The sequence below is a fragment of the Neodiprion pinetum genome, chromosome 1 (assembly GCF_021155775.2).
Source record: "Neodiprion pinetum isolate iyNeoPine1 chromosome 1, iyNeoPine1.2, whole genome shotgun sequence".
NCBI classification, from domain to species: domain Eukaryota; kingdom Metazoa; phylum Arthropoda; class Insecta; order Hymenoptera; family Diprionidae; genus Neodiprion; species Neodiprion pinetum.
This window is the reverse complement of record NC_060232.1, coordinates 38,150,839-38,165,910: the sequence shown is the minus strand read 5'-3', so window position 1 is coordinate 38,165,910 and position 15,072 is coordinate 38,150,839. Positions and strand designations below refer to the sequence as shown.

At 41.4% G+C, this 15,072-nt stretch overlaps 2 protein-coding genes across 8 annotated transcripts; both read left to right on the top strand.

The window, feature by feature from the left end:
- Positions 1-124: 124 nt before the first annotated feature.
- Positions 125-8,253, top strand: LOC124216023 (glucose dehydrogenase [FAD, quinone]-like). 5 transcript variants are annotated; one of them, XM_046620079.2, is made up of 8 exons: positions 143-230; positions 3,805-3,967; positions 4,887-5,096; positions 5,231-5,359; positions 5,434-5,990; positions 6,091-6,553; positions 6,658-7,028; positions 7,166-8,253. In XM_046620079.2, the coding sequence occupies exons 2-8, from the start codon at positions 3,805-3,807 to the stop codon at positions 7,259-7,261; spliced, it is 1,989 nt and encodes a 662-aa protein (XP_046476035.1). In that variant the 5' UTR covers positions 143-230; the 3' UTR covers positions 7,262-8,253. The 5 variants fall into 5 exon arrangements, with proteins under 5 accessions (XP_046476042.1, XP_046476035.1, XP_046476014.1 ...); XM_046620058.2 differs by having other exon boundaries at positions 3,671-3,967; XM_046620049.2 differs by lacking the exon at positions 143-230 and adding an exon at positions 3,400-3,434.
- Positions 8,254-9,099: 846 nt separating this feature from the next.
- LOC124225021 (glucose dehydrogenase [FAD, quinone]-like) lies at positions 9,100-14,762 on the top strand. Of its 3 annotated transcripts, none has more exons than XM_046637401.2 (7): positions 9,100-9,193; positions 9,714-9,923; positions 10,050-10,178; positions 10,254-10,810; positions 12,600-13,062; positions 13,167-13,537; positions 13,675-14,762. In XM_046637401.2, the coding sequence occupies exons 2-7, from the start codon at positions 9,716-9,718 to the stop codon at positions 13,768-13,770; spliced, it is 1,824 nt and encodes a 607-aa protein (XP_046493357.1). In that variant the 5' UTR covers positions 9,100-9,193; positions 9,714-9,715; the 3' UTR covers positions 13,771-14,762. The 3 variants fall into 3 exon arrangements, with proteins under 3 accessions (XP_046493357.1, XP_068994328.1, XP_046493356.1); XM_069138227.1 differs by having other exon boundaries at positions 10,050-10,179; positions 10,258-10,810; XM_046637400.2 differs by lacking the exon at positions 9,100-9,193 and adding an exon at positions 9,239-9,508.
- The last annotated feature ends 310 nt before the right edge of the window (positions 14,763-15,072 follow it).

The window sequence follows — 15,072 nt, the reverse complement described above, 5'->3', positions numbered from 1 at the left end:
ACGTTGTTCGTTTGGAATTCTATCCAGAAGTGATCGTCACCTTGCTGGTCGAAGCGTCGATCCCTTAGCGATTCGTGGGGCTCACTAGCCCTTTGTCCTAGCCACTTATCGCCTCAGATAAACAGCTCGGGTGATCGTCGCCGAAAGCGAGACGTTGGTCCCAAGTGGGCCCCTTTCGTCAACACGAGCATCGAGAGAAACTGTTGCGTTCGTTGCGTTCATATTACAAGGTAAGCGATTCAGAGGAAAAGTTTCACTCAACCGACTATTTTTTAAGGTATGGGTTTCGTCGACAATTCCAATACCTATGGAGAAATTTTTTTTAAACTATCCCTTTTGTTTGGTCGAAGCTTCTTCAATTCGAAGTTACTTCGGATTTTCGTATTTACTTCAATGATCTAGGATGTGAGTTCTAGGACTATTATGAATTTTAGAAATGAGAACTCACAATGATTGAGCTGTCGAATCGTAATTATCATTTATGACTCATATGGGAAAAGCCTGAGGCATAAAAACCCATGACGTTGTAGCGATCTTATTTCACATATATTATCGTTGCGTGTAAATCCTATCATTATGTGATATCAAATAGGCCTAATGTAAACGTACGTCGCCCGCTTGACTCACATCATCGCAACCTCGCGTATATGATACGTTGTTTTTCGCATTATTATCGTGTATCTGTACCGGAGGGATCTTGAGCCGTTGCCGTTCTCTCGATCTCTATGACACGAACTGTTTTCGTCAACCTCGTTAGGTTGGATGTGTATCGACCTTAGGTCTTATCGTGAGCGTGTTTTCCGAAGCGCGTCGTTCCGACGACTGATTTCAAATTCGCACGCGCGCCTGCTCACTCGTCCGCGAGAAATCAGGCATCAGTGCTGCCACGAGCCGAGATCGCGGCGATCTCGAGAAACTACGATGGTGCGATATCCAAACGACCTTCAGTGCACCAAACACCTTCATTTCGGTATGTTTTCTAGTCGAAAAGTACAGCTAAAATAATTGATAAATATGCGTGTCATTTTCGTTACCGTCTCTAATTATATAGTCTATTCAAGATTAATTTTTTTCTCTGGTAAAAAAAGTATCCATGTTTCTACAATAGTCTGAAATGTCATGGTCAAAATAGTTAAGAGCAAAGTTGGGAAAAGCCGCGTCGATTGAGACCAAAATCATTGAAATCCGATAATTCGTTCTCCAGATATCGTTAGACAGAAATATCAGTTAATACTCCGTTAGGTTGGGTATAACAATTTGAAACATTGAGGTTTTCACCCCTCGTTTAAATGGTTTTTCGCTATTTTCTCCCTTATTTTCGAAAATACGAGAATAAACATGTGATACTTCTTTACGCATTTTTTATCCCCGACACCTTTTGTTGGGTATATTTTTTGATAAAGTGATTAAGTTCCGAATGAAGCGGCTAAAGTGCTTCCGGATTCATATCTAAAAAGCACTACCTTTCATGCTTATTAACTGGTCCTATTACGTTTTCTGTCTATTGAATAAGCTTCATCATTGGTTCTGTAGATACGAACTGCTATACTCCATTCCCGTAACTCAAATTCACACTGTGAAGGTTATTGTGCAATTCCAAGACTCGATAAATGCGACAAATATTAGCACCTCTGGTGTACTTGAGACATTTCAGAACACGCTGTCAAATTTAGAAAATTATAAATTTGTTCAAGTGTGCATCACCGGATAAAATATTCGAACTTGATACATCTGCCTCGTACATGAAACATCATGAAATATCGACAGGTGGCAGTTTCCACCTTGTCAAACTTAAAAAAAAATACTTACAGGTGATTTCGCCCGTCGCCACGATTTTTGCTGCACTATAAAAAGTATCTAATTCTCTGTCTCAAATCGATCCTTCTGCCGCGAAACCCGCAATGCGCACTACATATTCTATGACTTCGCGCAGTTTGCATACCTCTTCGGACTCTTCAGGGTTCCATATTTCAAGACGACGTTTTGAGATTTTTCTACAGCGGCCAAATCGTAACAACATCTATTACCCACTGAACAACGATGAGATATTTCGTTCGTTTCCGAAACGTGATGTTATAATCAATGAATTTTATCTGGCGTTTTTGAAATTTGTTCAATTTAATTTATACCGAATAAAGTTACACATTCGGGGAAAATTTATTGTTAATACGACATTGCACCCTGTTCAGTGATTTCCTACTTTATTTGTTGAATTTCTGCTATCACCAGTCTTAGCTGATTTTCAAATAGTGTCAATTTTTTGTATTGTATGGTTCATGCTCAGCTTTGCACCAACGCGATGTGGTATAAACCCTCCGATCGTTAGTAATGCCGTATGCCGATGATATTTTTTTGTTTATATGAAATTTGGTTGGTTCTCATTAATTTCATGTGAAAATGTCCTCGTATATGTAGATTCGAGTATCTTTCTTATTACAAATGATGAATAGAAAATCAATCCTATTTTTCAAGATGAGGAAAAAATACAATATTGCGAACATTCGTTGACTTTTTTTTTGCTTGCATCCAGAGATTGGCTGATAATTATGGCTGAGATTTGGCGACTATTTTCATATTTAGAACTTTTGTGTACTCTATATACATTGAAAAGGAGTTCAGGCCGTATTTTCACCATTGACTGAATTCAACCTACGAACAAACATATTTGTGAACAGGACAACCTCCTCTATCCGTTCTTACATCCGTCCACACACATGTCATTTGCATGTGTCACATCCCAAAAATGCATAACAAATGGCCAAGATTTTAATAGATTCACTGGTTGAAAATATTATAGGAGTATTTGAAAAATTGTTCTGTCACTTGTTGATGTAAAGAATGACGCAAGCCCTATTTCCCTATTAAAACCAAGAAACAAATAAATAAAATTTGTCGAAATTTCATCCGGTAAACAGTGTAATTTTTATGTTCGCATGGGCTGTGGCCCTATATTAGCTCACGTGATGTTGTTGGTCCCGCACAATGAAAACTTTAAAAGAAAAATCATGGTTAAATGAAAACCCAACGTTTTATTGTAATTATTAAACTTATCTGTCAATTTACATCTCAAGACATCTGACGCATTATAATGTGGTAATTTTCGTGCATGTAAAATTAAACTGTAGAGAATATTCTTATGCATGCAATTGATCGTAGAGGAAGACCACGTATCATTATATCGAAGTATCTGATCGCTTACGCAATTCCAGAAATATTTCACCCCCAGCGTCAGAAAGGTACCTAAGATTAAATATGTGCGGTAAACACAACGACATTGCACGGTAAAGACAGGGGAAAAATGGACATTTGGTCTTCTAAAGGATCGTTGCTGAATCTAAAGTTGGAGTAAAGGAAAATCAAAATCAATGAAGACGATATGGTTATTTAATATTTTCAACATGTATTCCAGATAATCCCAAATGCTAATTCAAATCGTATCCTTTTGTAAAGGATTTCAATTGAGCCAGGAAAAAATTCTTTAACAGAAATTCTAAGCCAGCACACAAGTATTACTTTTGGGTAAAGTTTCTCTACTACGCAACTTTCTAAGCCTCGGAAAGGATCTGTCATGAAAAGTTTCGTCCATAGTTACTATGTCTTCAACATCATAAGAAGATAGTCAATGTCTCCATAATTTACTGTACCTGATAATAAAAAGAGAATCTTTCAGGATATACGTACATTATACTCAACTTATACTGTATAAACATCAAAGCTTCCAATCGCTCAGCCATATCGTGAAAATGTAATATCAGTGACTATTATACAACTTAAAATTAATAATCCTCACCTGAAAGTACAAAGATGTTGGACATGTCAAATACGCCAAACATATGCGAAAGTCAAGGGAGCACATCGTGCTGCCGTATAACTACGAGTCACATCGAGACAGCATATTCATTTCTGGACGGAACCGGAACGAACGGCACACCAAACCGTCTCCATAGATTTTTGATTGCAGTTCGACGTAAGTATGAAATCACCTTTCACATTGTATTACATCCAAAGACCTTTCTATGGGAGTTGAATATAATTATTGTGGACCCTGTGTCATGGGTTATTATTATTATTATTATTATTATTATTATTATTATTATTATTATTATTATTATTATTACAACACATGCATGTGTGCCGAACTTCAACAAGCAATAAAACTAGGCTTTCATAGACGACCTGTTTAATAACAGACCTGTTTAACGTCGTACGTTCTCATCAACCTCGTAACTAAACTGTAGAAATTACGGTTTAAATTGAGAATGGCGGCGGTGTTCGAAATGAATCTGATACTGACCGAGATACTGGTATTTGCTGCCGAACTTAGAGTCCCCGAACAAGTGGAATTACATCAAGATTCGCGGCAACGAATCACTGCCAAGTTACCTTAAAGCCGAGAGCTAGCCGAGAATCATTTTCCTAGTCCAACTACTTCCCTATCTTACCGTGTACAAGCTTGGTTTTATATCTCAAGATCGCGTGCATATTCTGGAATGAAAATTATATGGCTGGTGTTCTTGGCCCATATGACTTCAGTCTTAAAGCCTGATTGAAATGAGTCGAGTCGTCCGTATTTGTTGACTGTCAAAAATGATGAAAAAGACATTTTTTCTCTTCTTCTTCTTCTTCACGCCGGAGCACCTTGTGGACACGATTGCGATTGAATGCGGTTTAAGTTTGAAGCACAGGTATTTGGCATCAAACTCGAACCCCCTATCGATTTTGGCAGGAATCGGAATTCATATTCGGCCGGTATATCATCATCCCTTCAAAAAGCACCTCTGTTGCAAAAGTCTTTTGCCAAGTACATGAAAAATTTTGTCATTAGTTACCGTATGTGGTAGTAAGGCTAACAGGAAAAAATTTTAAACTCGACTTATTTGTTACAGAAATGGAGTACAACTACATCTCGCCGGAAACCTGCAATGCGGGCCTTCTGGGGCCGAGTCTGGTCAATTTGTATAATGTCACCTCGTACTATTTCTTTCTGTCGATTCTAGAGACATTTGTGAGAAGAAAACAAGCAATCGCTCAAACCTGCGAACGCATCACACCTATCCATACCCCGGATGCCGAGTATGACTTCATCGTAGTGGGAGGTGAGTTGATTTATAAAATAAACAGTTTTCACTTACAGAAAGGATTTCAATGCGCATCGATGCTACGAAAGTTGAATAAAGTAGGGAGAACACCAGTGCAATAGCAACATGACCTATGGTTCTATCGTTCACAGGCGGAGCAGCCGGATCTGTCATCGCTGCAAGACTGAGTGAGAATCCGTTCTGGAAAGTTCTGCTTATTGAGGCAGGCCCGGACGAACCAGTAGGTCTATCCATCCCTGGTCTTGCTTCTGTTATATCTCGTAGGTGTACCAACAAATCCAGAAATCCTGTTTCGCTGAAAAGTTCAAAAAATCTGTGAATCTTATTTTGATAGCATCATCTATCGAGTGGGGATACCAGTCGACAAACGAGAACTACGCCTGTCTCAGTTCGAATGGTAGCTGTCCGATCCCTGCAGCCAAAGCTCTCGGTGGAGGCATGGCGAAGAATGCAATGATATACCTACGCGGCGGCCCGTTCATATTCGATCAATGGGCTGCAATGGGTAACGAGGGATGGTCGTGGGAAGACGTCCTACCGTTTTTTAAAAAGTCCGAAAATAACGGTGATATCGATAGTGTTGGTCGAGAGTATCACGGCACGGATGGACCACTTTTTGTCGAAAGATTTCCGTCCAAGCCACTCCTTGCAAATGTAATACTCGAGGCAGCCCAAGAAGCGGGTTTCGGCGTCAGCAATGACCTCAACGGAAATGATAGTATTGGTTTCGCAATAGTTCAAACAACGAGCCACCACGGTGCGAGACGCAGCAGCGCCGCAGCGTTTCTGCGGCCAATCAGACATCGCACTAATCTCCACATCACTCTGAACTCCACTTGCACGAGGGTCATAATCGAGAATGGACAAGCAGTTGGAGTTGAATATTACAAAGTGAGCTGGGAAATTGAAATTAATTAATTTATTCACATTTGATTTGTTTATTTGAAACGTCAACAATGGCAAGTGGCTGATCTCGATAAATTTTCCTTAGGTTGGCAATTTCTACACGGTACGCGCATCCAAGGAAGTCATCGTTTCCGCAGGTGCGGTTGGGTCTCCCCATCTTCTACTGCTTTCTGGAATTGGGCCGGAAGAAGATTTGAAATCCAAGGGAATCGACGTGGTCGAAGATGTACCTGGCGTCGGCTGCAATTTCCATGATCATATGATATACCAGGTTGCGTTCACCGTTGATGAGCCTGACGTCTACGACAGCAAGTGGGCTGCTCTTGCTGAGTACATCGGCTTTCAGACTGGGCCCTTGTCCAACAGCGGACTCCCTCAAGTGGCTGGCGCCCTATCATCCGGGATTACTACACCCGACCTTCCGGACATTCATATAGTCATCGAAGGTTATTGTAACAGTTTCGAACTATGTGGAATGGGCGCACTTAGCAGTGACGGTAAACGCGAAATCGTGTTTTCGGCAGGTTACGAGCATCCGAAATGCAGAGGTACTCCTGACTTCCTGGATTCTCGCAACAAAATTCTACCACCCATAATTGAGGAATGGAGAACTACAAGCCCGCAAACCAACTGCAGATATTTTCTGTTCCAGGAAAAATCAGTCTGGCTTCATCGGATCCTTTTGAGTATCCTTCGATCTGGGTCAACTATCTCTGCGACCCTGACGACGTTGCTGGGGTTGTGAGAGCCATCGAGTATTCACTGGAATTGGTCAATACACCGGCCATAAAGGCCTACAACATGACCTTGGCCGAAACACCTCTCGAGGCCTGCTCAAATTACACTTTTGCTAGCACGAAATACTGGGAGTGCGCAGTTCATCACAATGCTATTGGGGAATACCACATCTCAGGCTCCTGCAAAATGGGTCCGTCATCGGACCCACTTGCTGTTGTCGACCCTCAGCTCCGAGTCTACGGAATACAGGGACTACGCGTGGCGGACGCTTCTATTATGCCGCAGGTAAGTATCGAGATGACGTACTTCGATCCATTCGTTGATTTTGAAAAGAAGTGGATGCCTCACCTATGAGCACTGCCAATCATTCATAGAGACCGTTGACTGGCCGATGAGTGACCGTGGTATAACTTTACTTACAGGTGACTATCGCCAATACTGCAGCATCTTGCGTCATGATTGGAGAACGAGCTGCGCACATGATCAAGCAAGATTGGAATTATACGGATGCGATATAATATTTTTCATAATTCGTCACGATGAAACCTGTCCTCAGTAAAGACGCATTTAAAAAAATATATATACCTACCCGTTCATGATAATTGGGTGTTGGAGGGGGAAAAACAACTACATTTGAAAGGACCAACCATCATCATATTCCACGTACCAATTTAATAAAGCGCACTTATGAGAACGTTCGTGCTGAAAATCGGCTGTCAAGTGCAGATTTTCCTAAACTCGGGAATATGTCAGAGTGGCCGACGACCGTTGTGCCTGAATTCCAAGTCACGTCTTGGTTATTGACGCTAACAGCGCAATGAGACTAAAGTCATGTAGATATGTCTAATTCTATAACTAGTCGAACATTTCCGAAATGTATCAATTTCTGTCTCGGTATCGTACGATAACTGTAAAACCTGTATGCTCACACACAAAGATTGTTCTATTAAACAGAAAATTTACTTTCACTCGTCAAAGAAAATGTTCCAGAGTACATTCATCGGCACTATATGCTTCATGCTCAGAATCAGATACATCAATGACAATTTTAAATCTTGCTTACATATATCTTTTATTCTGCAGTTCAGAATTATTTACAAAATGGTGTACACACATCTCAGGTACAATCGTTATAATATACCGTGATGCATCAAAATGCCTTGATTCTTGATCAAGGAGTCACCAAACCGAAGCGAACGTATGTAATGTTCATTAATGGATTTTCAGTGGCTCACTTTTTTTTCAATGGATCTATGGAAATTTCATGTGTCTCTGATCAGCGTATCGTTTGTATATCCTGTCACTTGCGTCGCTAGTCATTGGCACATAAAATTAGCTTCAAAAAGAAACTTGTTCCAGTTTCAATTTCAGAAAAATAGTGAGCCACTGGGAACTCATTAATGAATATTAGCCATACGGCACGAAATACTTCAGAAGTATTTCAGAAACGTCGCTTTTGAGATATGTTATACATGTATTGTGTTTTGCATCCGGTTGGCCGATAAATAATTTTTACCATCAAACGCCTTAATATTCAATCATTCCTTCTGATTAAAAAATGATTCACTACGAATAATACTAGCTGTAAAGATAACGAAACTTGTTACTCACCGTACGATGGCAACGCTGCCGGTGTGCAGCGATCGATGGATCAGGTCAAACTTCTGAAGTTACCCTCTGCCAGTCGTCTTCCGGTTAAATATGCGCTGCGCACCACACGCTTACTCGTAGATACTCGTCGCATTACTGGCGTGTGGAATACTGTGAAACTGATCGATCGCACCCGTTGAAACGTCTAGCCTAGGTAGCGCCATCTGACTGATTCGGAATTTGTAGACGATATTCGGTTAACAAATGCTGTAGTAGATCGTCGAACTTACAGTGCGATATACCGACTGGAATCGTTATGTCGATCGAATCGATAAGTCTGAGACCCGCAAAGCCTTGAGAACTTTTCGCATTATCTAATCTGTACGCCAATCGTCCAAATGTGTTCAAGAACACACAACTCGCAAAGCCTGAGACTGTCTCAATATGAACTTGTTATGCCAAAAGTCTGGCGGCTTACGATATTACGATATAAAGCAGCTTCATGGAGGTGAAAACTATGCGCATATACTTTAAAACATCTCAAGCTACCGTACGCGAGCTGAAAAAATATGTTGTAAGACACATGTTGTTGCAAGGCCCCATCCTCTATTTGAACAGGAATGTAGTGCTCTGCTGATCTCCTGTGCATGTTGATGTATCATTACGTAGGCGGAAAATATGAAAGGCAAATATTTTTGGGTGATACGCCCTCCATCAAATCGAGTATAAATTTCTCGACTACTATCCGAGGAACGTATAACGTTGGTAGTTTCCGATGAGCAGAAATCAAATCTTCAGCACGCCAAATACAGATTAGTGCACCGTAGCAGTGTCACACAGTGGCACAGATTGCAAGAACAGTCAGTATTTTTCGAAATTTAACACGACGTGTAATTGCAAGCAGTTATTGTCGTACACTTGCCCAGTCTGGAAAATCAGTTGTCCAGAATTACGGTGATCGCTTCCAAAATCTGAATCACATTAATTCAGGCCCATAGTATGATTTTGGAAGTAAACAAATACCGATACACGTTATGGTGATAACAAATAAAATACCTTGCAGATACAGGAACAAGCTCAATTAAATTTCGTGTTGAAACGGACGCCTTTTACGTTGTGAGGAGATTTAGTTTCCACCGACAAGAAGGTCACATTTGTGACCCAGGGAAAACTGAGTACGTTAGAAGTTGGAGTTCGTAAAAAAAAAAAACGTGATCCGTGACAGTTTGTTGTTCGATGGAAAATAATTTGTCTGAAAATAGTCGGTGTACTGCAATCAGATTTATATTTTTGTGCGGTCTGATTATTATATATTGTTTAAATCAATTATTGTTATTCTCGGAAATCTCGTCCGCTTTTACCTCGACTCATCTGTTACAGGAATGGAGTACAACTACGCCTTGCCGGAAACCTGCAATGCGGACTACCTGGGGCAGAGTGTAGCCAGCATATGTAATGTCACCTCGTACTACTTCTTTCTGTCGATTCTAGAGACATTTGTAAGAAGAAAACAACGAATCGCTCAAACCTGCGAACGCATCACACCTATCCATATCCCAGATGCCGAGTATGACTTTATCGTAGTGGGGGGTGAGTTGTCTTATGAAATAAACAATTTTCACTCACCAGACAGATTTCAAAACGCATCGATGCTACGCGAGTTGAACAAGGTGAAGAGAACGTGAGTGCAATCTCTTGTGCTTTTTTCGTTTTTAGGTGGAGCAGCCGGTTCTGTCGTCGCTGCAAGACTGAGTGAAAATCCGTCTTGGAAAGTTCTGCTTATTGAGGCAGGCCCGGACGAACTAGTAGCCGCATCCGTTCCTGGTTTCACTTATGTTGTACCCGGTAAGTATACCAGCATATCCAAAAATCCTGTTTTGTTAAGTAGTTGAAAAAATCTGTAAATCTTATTTGTGATAGGATCATCTAACGAGTGGGGATACCAGTCGACCAACGAAACCTACGCCTGTCTAGGTTCGAATGGTAGCTGTTCGATTACGCAAGCCAAAACTCTTGGTGGAAGCTTGTCGCACAATGCAATGATATACCTACGCGGCAGCCCGTATATATTCGATCAATGGGCTGCAATGGGTAATGAGGGATGGTCATGGGAAGAAGTCTTGCCATTTTTCAAGAAGTCCGAAAATAACGGCGATATCGATAGTGTTGGCCGAAAGTATCACGGCACGAATGGGCCGCTTTTTGTCGAAAGGTTTCCGTCCAAACCACCTTTTGCAAATGTAATACTCGAAGCAGCCAAAGAGGCGGGTCTCGGCCTCAGCAATGATCTCAACGGAGATGATCCTATCGGGTTCACTATACTCCAAACAACGAGTCATCGCGGTGCGAGACGCAGTAGCGCTGCGGCATATCTGCGGCCAATCAGACACCGCAGGAACCTCCAAATAACTCTGAACTCCACCTGCACGCGAGTCATAATCAAGAATGGAAGGGCCGTTGGCATCGAATATTACAAGGTGATAATGATACGTGGAGCTACAGAATTTGAATCACTTATTTAGCCTGTCTGTAATTTCATTGTTTTGTAGTCTTTTCATTTTGGGACACTGGTAGGGATGATGATTCAGATTCGATTACGCCACATCTACAACTTGAATTGATTGAATTAGTATGTTATTCACGAAGGGCAAGAAGTGGGCCTTTCTTGCTCGCGTGTGGAGTTTACAGTACATTACGGGCTGGAGACGAGTAATGCAGACACAAAAAGTCAAAAAGACCTTGTGGAAGTACCTCCACCACCCGTATGTCATTTGGATTTCATTACACGTCTACGAGGTCGCACTTTTTACTTCCTAGGGAATGGAACTCAGCTATTGGTCTCTAGGGAGTAAAAAGTACAACTATACGTTTTTCGTCCTGCACTTGTATGGAGTTATGCTCTCTATCTCCTATACTTAGTCCAACCAATTGGTTTTCTTTCTCTCTCCTTATGCTGCTTTCGCTTGGCACTCGTCATTTTCCTACATGTAACTCTACTCTGTAATTCTGCTTTCCCAGGGCTTGCCACGGCATAATAAACCACCATCATCATCTCTATCATCCCTATTTTTCAGTCCTTGCCGCCAAAGTTTGGCCTACTTCAGGTTTCGATTTCTCAAACCTGCTTGTGGCCAAATCAATGGTACTTCACTTTGTCTCTCAATCATCTCATTAGACTTCATTTTTCTGCAAATTTTTTTCATATCATTTTCATTTCTGTGACTTGGCTCTATTATAACGTATCAGACGACGATGCCCATCTGTCAGGCTTCTTAATCGTGGCCTGCTGCGTTCATACACCTCTCAAGGCGGAAGTGTTGGCTATTTCCCAGACCTTGAAGCGGGTCAGTCGCAATGTCAACCGAGTTTTCTCCCGGGAGCATCGCCAACTTGAATTCTCTTCGCATCCTCTAGCAGCTATCTCGTATTTCCTCTGCGCGTGCCTGGTCTGTTTTCTGGTGTGAATGAAGTTCTTACCGTTCTTGTCCAATGTATCCATAATCCTGGTTTAGCTGTAATGCTTATGCTATCTATGCTTCGTGTACCTCTTTTTTCTTAATCCTAACTACTTTTCCATAGTACTGGTCATCCTCCTTGGTCCGTCTGCCCTGCCTTCCTCGGTGAGATCGAACTCCATTTCTTACTAACTAAATCTTATGTTTTAGACTGTGGACTCAATTCTAATTCTAATTTGATTCTTAGGTATGTTACTTAACGTTCGTTCTTTTGTTTTTGCTTCTCTCAATTCAATTCAGTTTCATTTTAATTTACTTAATTCTTAATCTCAACTATCGAAAAAAATGTTTCCTATTTCTTCTGCTTCTCCATGCTCAGTGTTAATAACTTTTTTCTTCGAAACTTTATGTTTATCTTCTCAACTTCATCTTTTGTTGCTCTCACCATCCGCAACTTGATTCGTTCTCCCTGCGTGCTGTTTAAACTTAATTTTAAGAGATTGTATGACATCTCATTTTCTCTTCACCCCAGTTTTACTTGGGCATAGATAAACTGCATGACTCATTCGTTCATTCATTTTACCTCGGTCACAATTGTAACGCCACAGGGCACTTGTCTTAGGCATGGAATCAACACAACACATCTCGACTGATATCTAACACATTTTCCCCGACTTTGCCGTTTCTCGTTCGCTATCTTCCTCACCCCTAATTATCCCACTCACTTGGTCGTTTACTCGTTCATACCACCAGCCTATAGTTTGAAATATCGTTAACGAGGAGTGAACGAATTTGCAATAATTACAAGCAGAACGGCAAGTTGTACACGGTACGCGCATCCAGGGAAGTCATCCTCTCCGCAGGTGCCGTTCGGTCTCCTCATCTTCTACTCCTCTCTGGAGTTGGGCCGGAAGAAGATTTGAAATCCTACGGAATCGAAGTGATCGAAAATTTACCTGGCGTCGGCTACAATTTCCATGATCATGTCGTATTCCCGATCCCGTTCACCATCAATGAGCCTGACACCTACCTCAACAACTGGGCTGCTCTTGCTGAGTATATCGCCTTCCAGACCGGACCCTTGTCTAACACCGGACTCGGTCAAGTGGCTGGCGCCCTACCATCTGGAATAACGACGCCTAACCTTCCGGACAATCATATAGTCGGCATGGGTTACTCTGCTGGTTGCGCACCCGGTGGAATCGGCTTACTTAGCAGCGACGGTAAACGCGAAATCGAGTTCTCGGCCGGTTACGAGCATCCGAAATGCAGAGGTACTCCTGACTTCCTGAATTCTCGCAACAAAATTCTACCACCCATAATTGAGGAATGGAGAACTACAAGCGCGCAAACCAACTGCAGATATTTTCTGTTCCAGGAAAAATTAGTCTGGCTTCATCGGATCCTTTGGAATATCCTTCAATCACGGTAAACTATCTCTGCCATCCTGATGACGTCGCTGGGGTTGTAAAAGCCGTCGAGTATACTTTGCAATTGGCTGATGCACCCGCCTTCAAAGCCTATAACATGACCTTGGCCGCGACACCTTTCGAGCCCTGCTCAACCTACACTTTTGCTAGCAGAAAATATTGGGAGTGTGCAGCTCATTACAATGTTACTGGGGAATCCCACTTCGCAGGCTCCTGCAAAATGGGCCCATCATCGGACCCACTGGCAGTTGTCGACCCTCGGCTCCGAGTCTACGGAATACAGGGACTACGCGTGGCGGACGCTTCTATTATGCCGCAGGTAAGTATCGAGATGACGTACTTCGATTCATTTGTTGATTTCAAGATGAAATATATACCTCGCCTGTGAGCCCTGCTAATCATTTATAAAGACCGTTGACAGGCCGATGAATGACAATGGGATAACTTTGCTTACAGGCGACTACAGCTAATACTGGATCATCTTGCGTCATGATTGGAGAGCGAGCTGCGCATATGATCAAGCAAGATTGGAATTACACAGATGCAGTATAATATTCTGCGTAACTCGGTACAATGAAACGGATTTAAAAAAATACATATACCTACTCCTTATGATAATTAGCAGTTGAAAAGGAAAAACACGACTTCACTTGAAAGGATTAACCACAATCGTATATCACGTACTAATTTAATATAGCGCACTTACGGGAACGTTCGTTCATACTGAAAATCGGCTGTCAAATGCAGATTTTCCTAAGCCCGAGAATATCTCAGAACCGTCGGTGACCGTTGTGCCTGAATTCCAATTCACCTATTGGATGTTGATACTAACAGCACAATGAAAATAACGTCATGCAGATATATCTAATTCGATAACCAATCGAACGTTTCTAAAATGTATAATGAATTTCTGTCTCGCAACCATACGATAACCCTAAAACTTATGTGCACGCACACTAATATTGTTCTAATAAAAAGAAAATTTACTTTTGATCGTCAATGAAAATGTTCCAGGATACATTCATCGGCACTATATGCTTCATGCTCAGAATCAGATACATCAATGACAATTTTAAATCTTGCTTACATACATCTTTTATTCTGCAGTTCAGAATTATTTACAAAATGGTGTTCACACATCTCAGGTACAATCGTTATAATATACCGTGATGTATCAAAATGCCTTGATTCTTGATCAAGGAGTCACCAAACCGAAGCGAACATATGTAATGTTAATTAATGGGTTTTCAGTGGCTCACTTTTTTTTTCTACGGATCTATGGAAATTTCATGTGTCTCTGATCAACGTATCGTTTGTATGTCCTGTCACTTGCGTCGCTAGTCATTGGCACATAAAATTTGCTTCAAAAAGAAACTTGTTCCAGTTTTAATTTCAGAAAAATAGTGAGCCACTGGGAACTCATTAATGAATATTAGCCATACGGCACGAAATACTTCAGAAGTATTTCAGAAACGTCGCTTTTGAGATATGTTATATATTGTGTTTTGCATCCGGTTGGCCGATAAATAATTTTTACCATCAAACGCCTTAATATTCAATCATTCTTTGTGGTTAAAAAATTACTCACTACGAATAACACTAGCTGTAAAGATAACGAAACTTTTCACTCACCGTACGTTGGCAACGCTGCCGGTGTGCAGCGATCGATGGATCAGGTCAAACTTCTGAAGTTACCCTCTGCCAGTCATCTTCCGGTTAAATATGAGCTGCGCACCACACGCTTACTCGTAGATACACGTCGCATTACTGGCGTGTGGAATACTGTGAAACTGATCGATCGCACACGTTGAAACGTGTAGCCTAGGTAGCGCCATCTGTCTGATTCGGAAATTA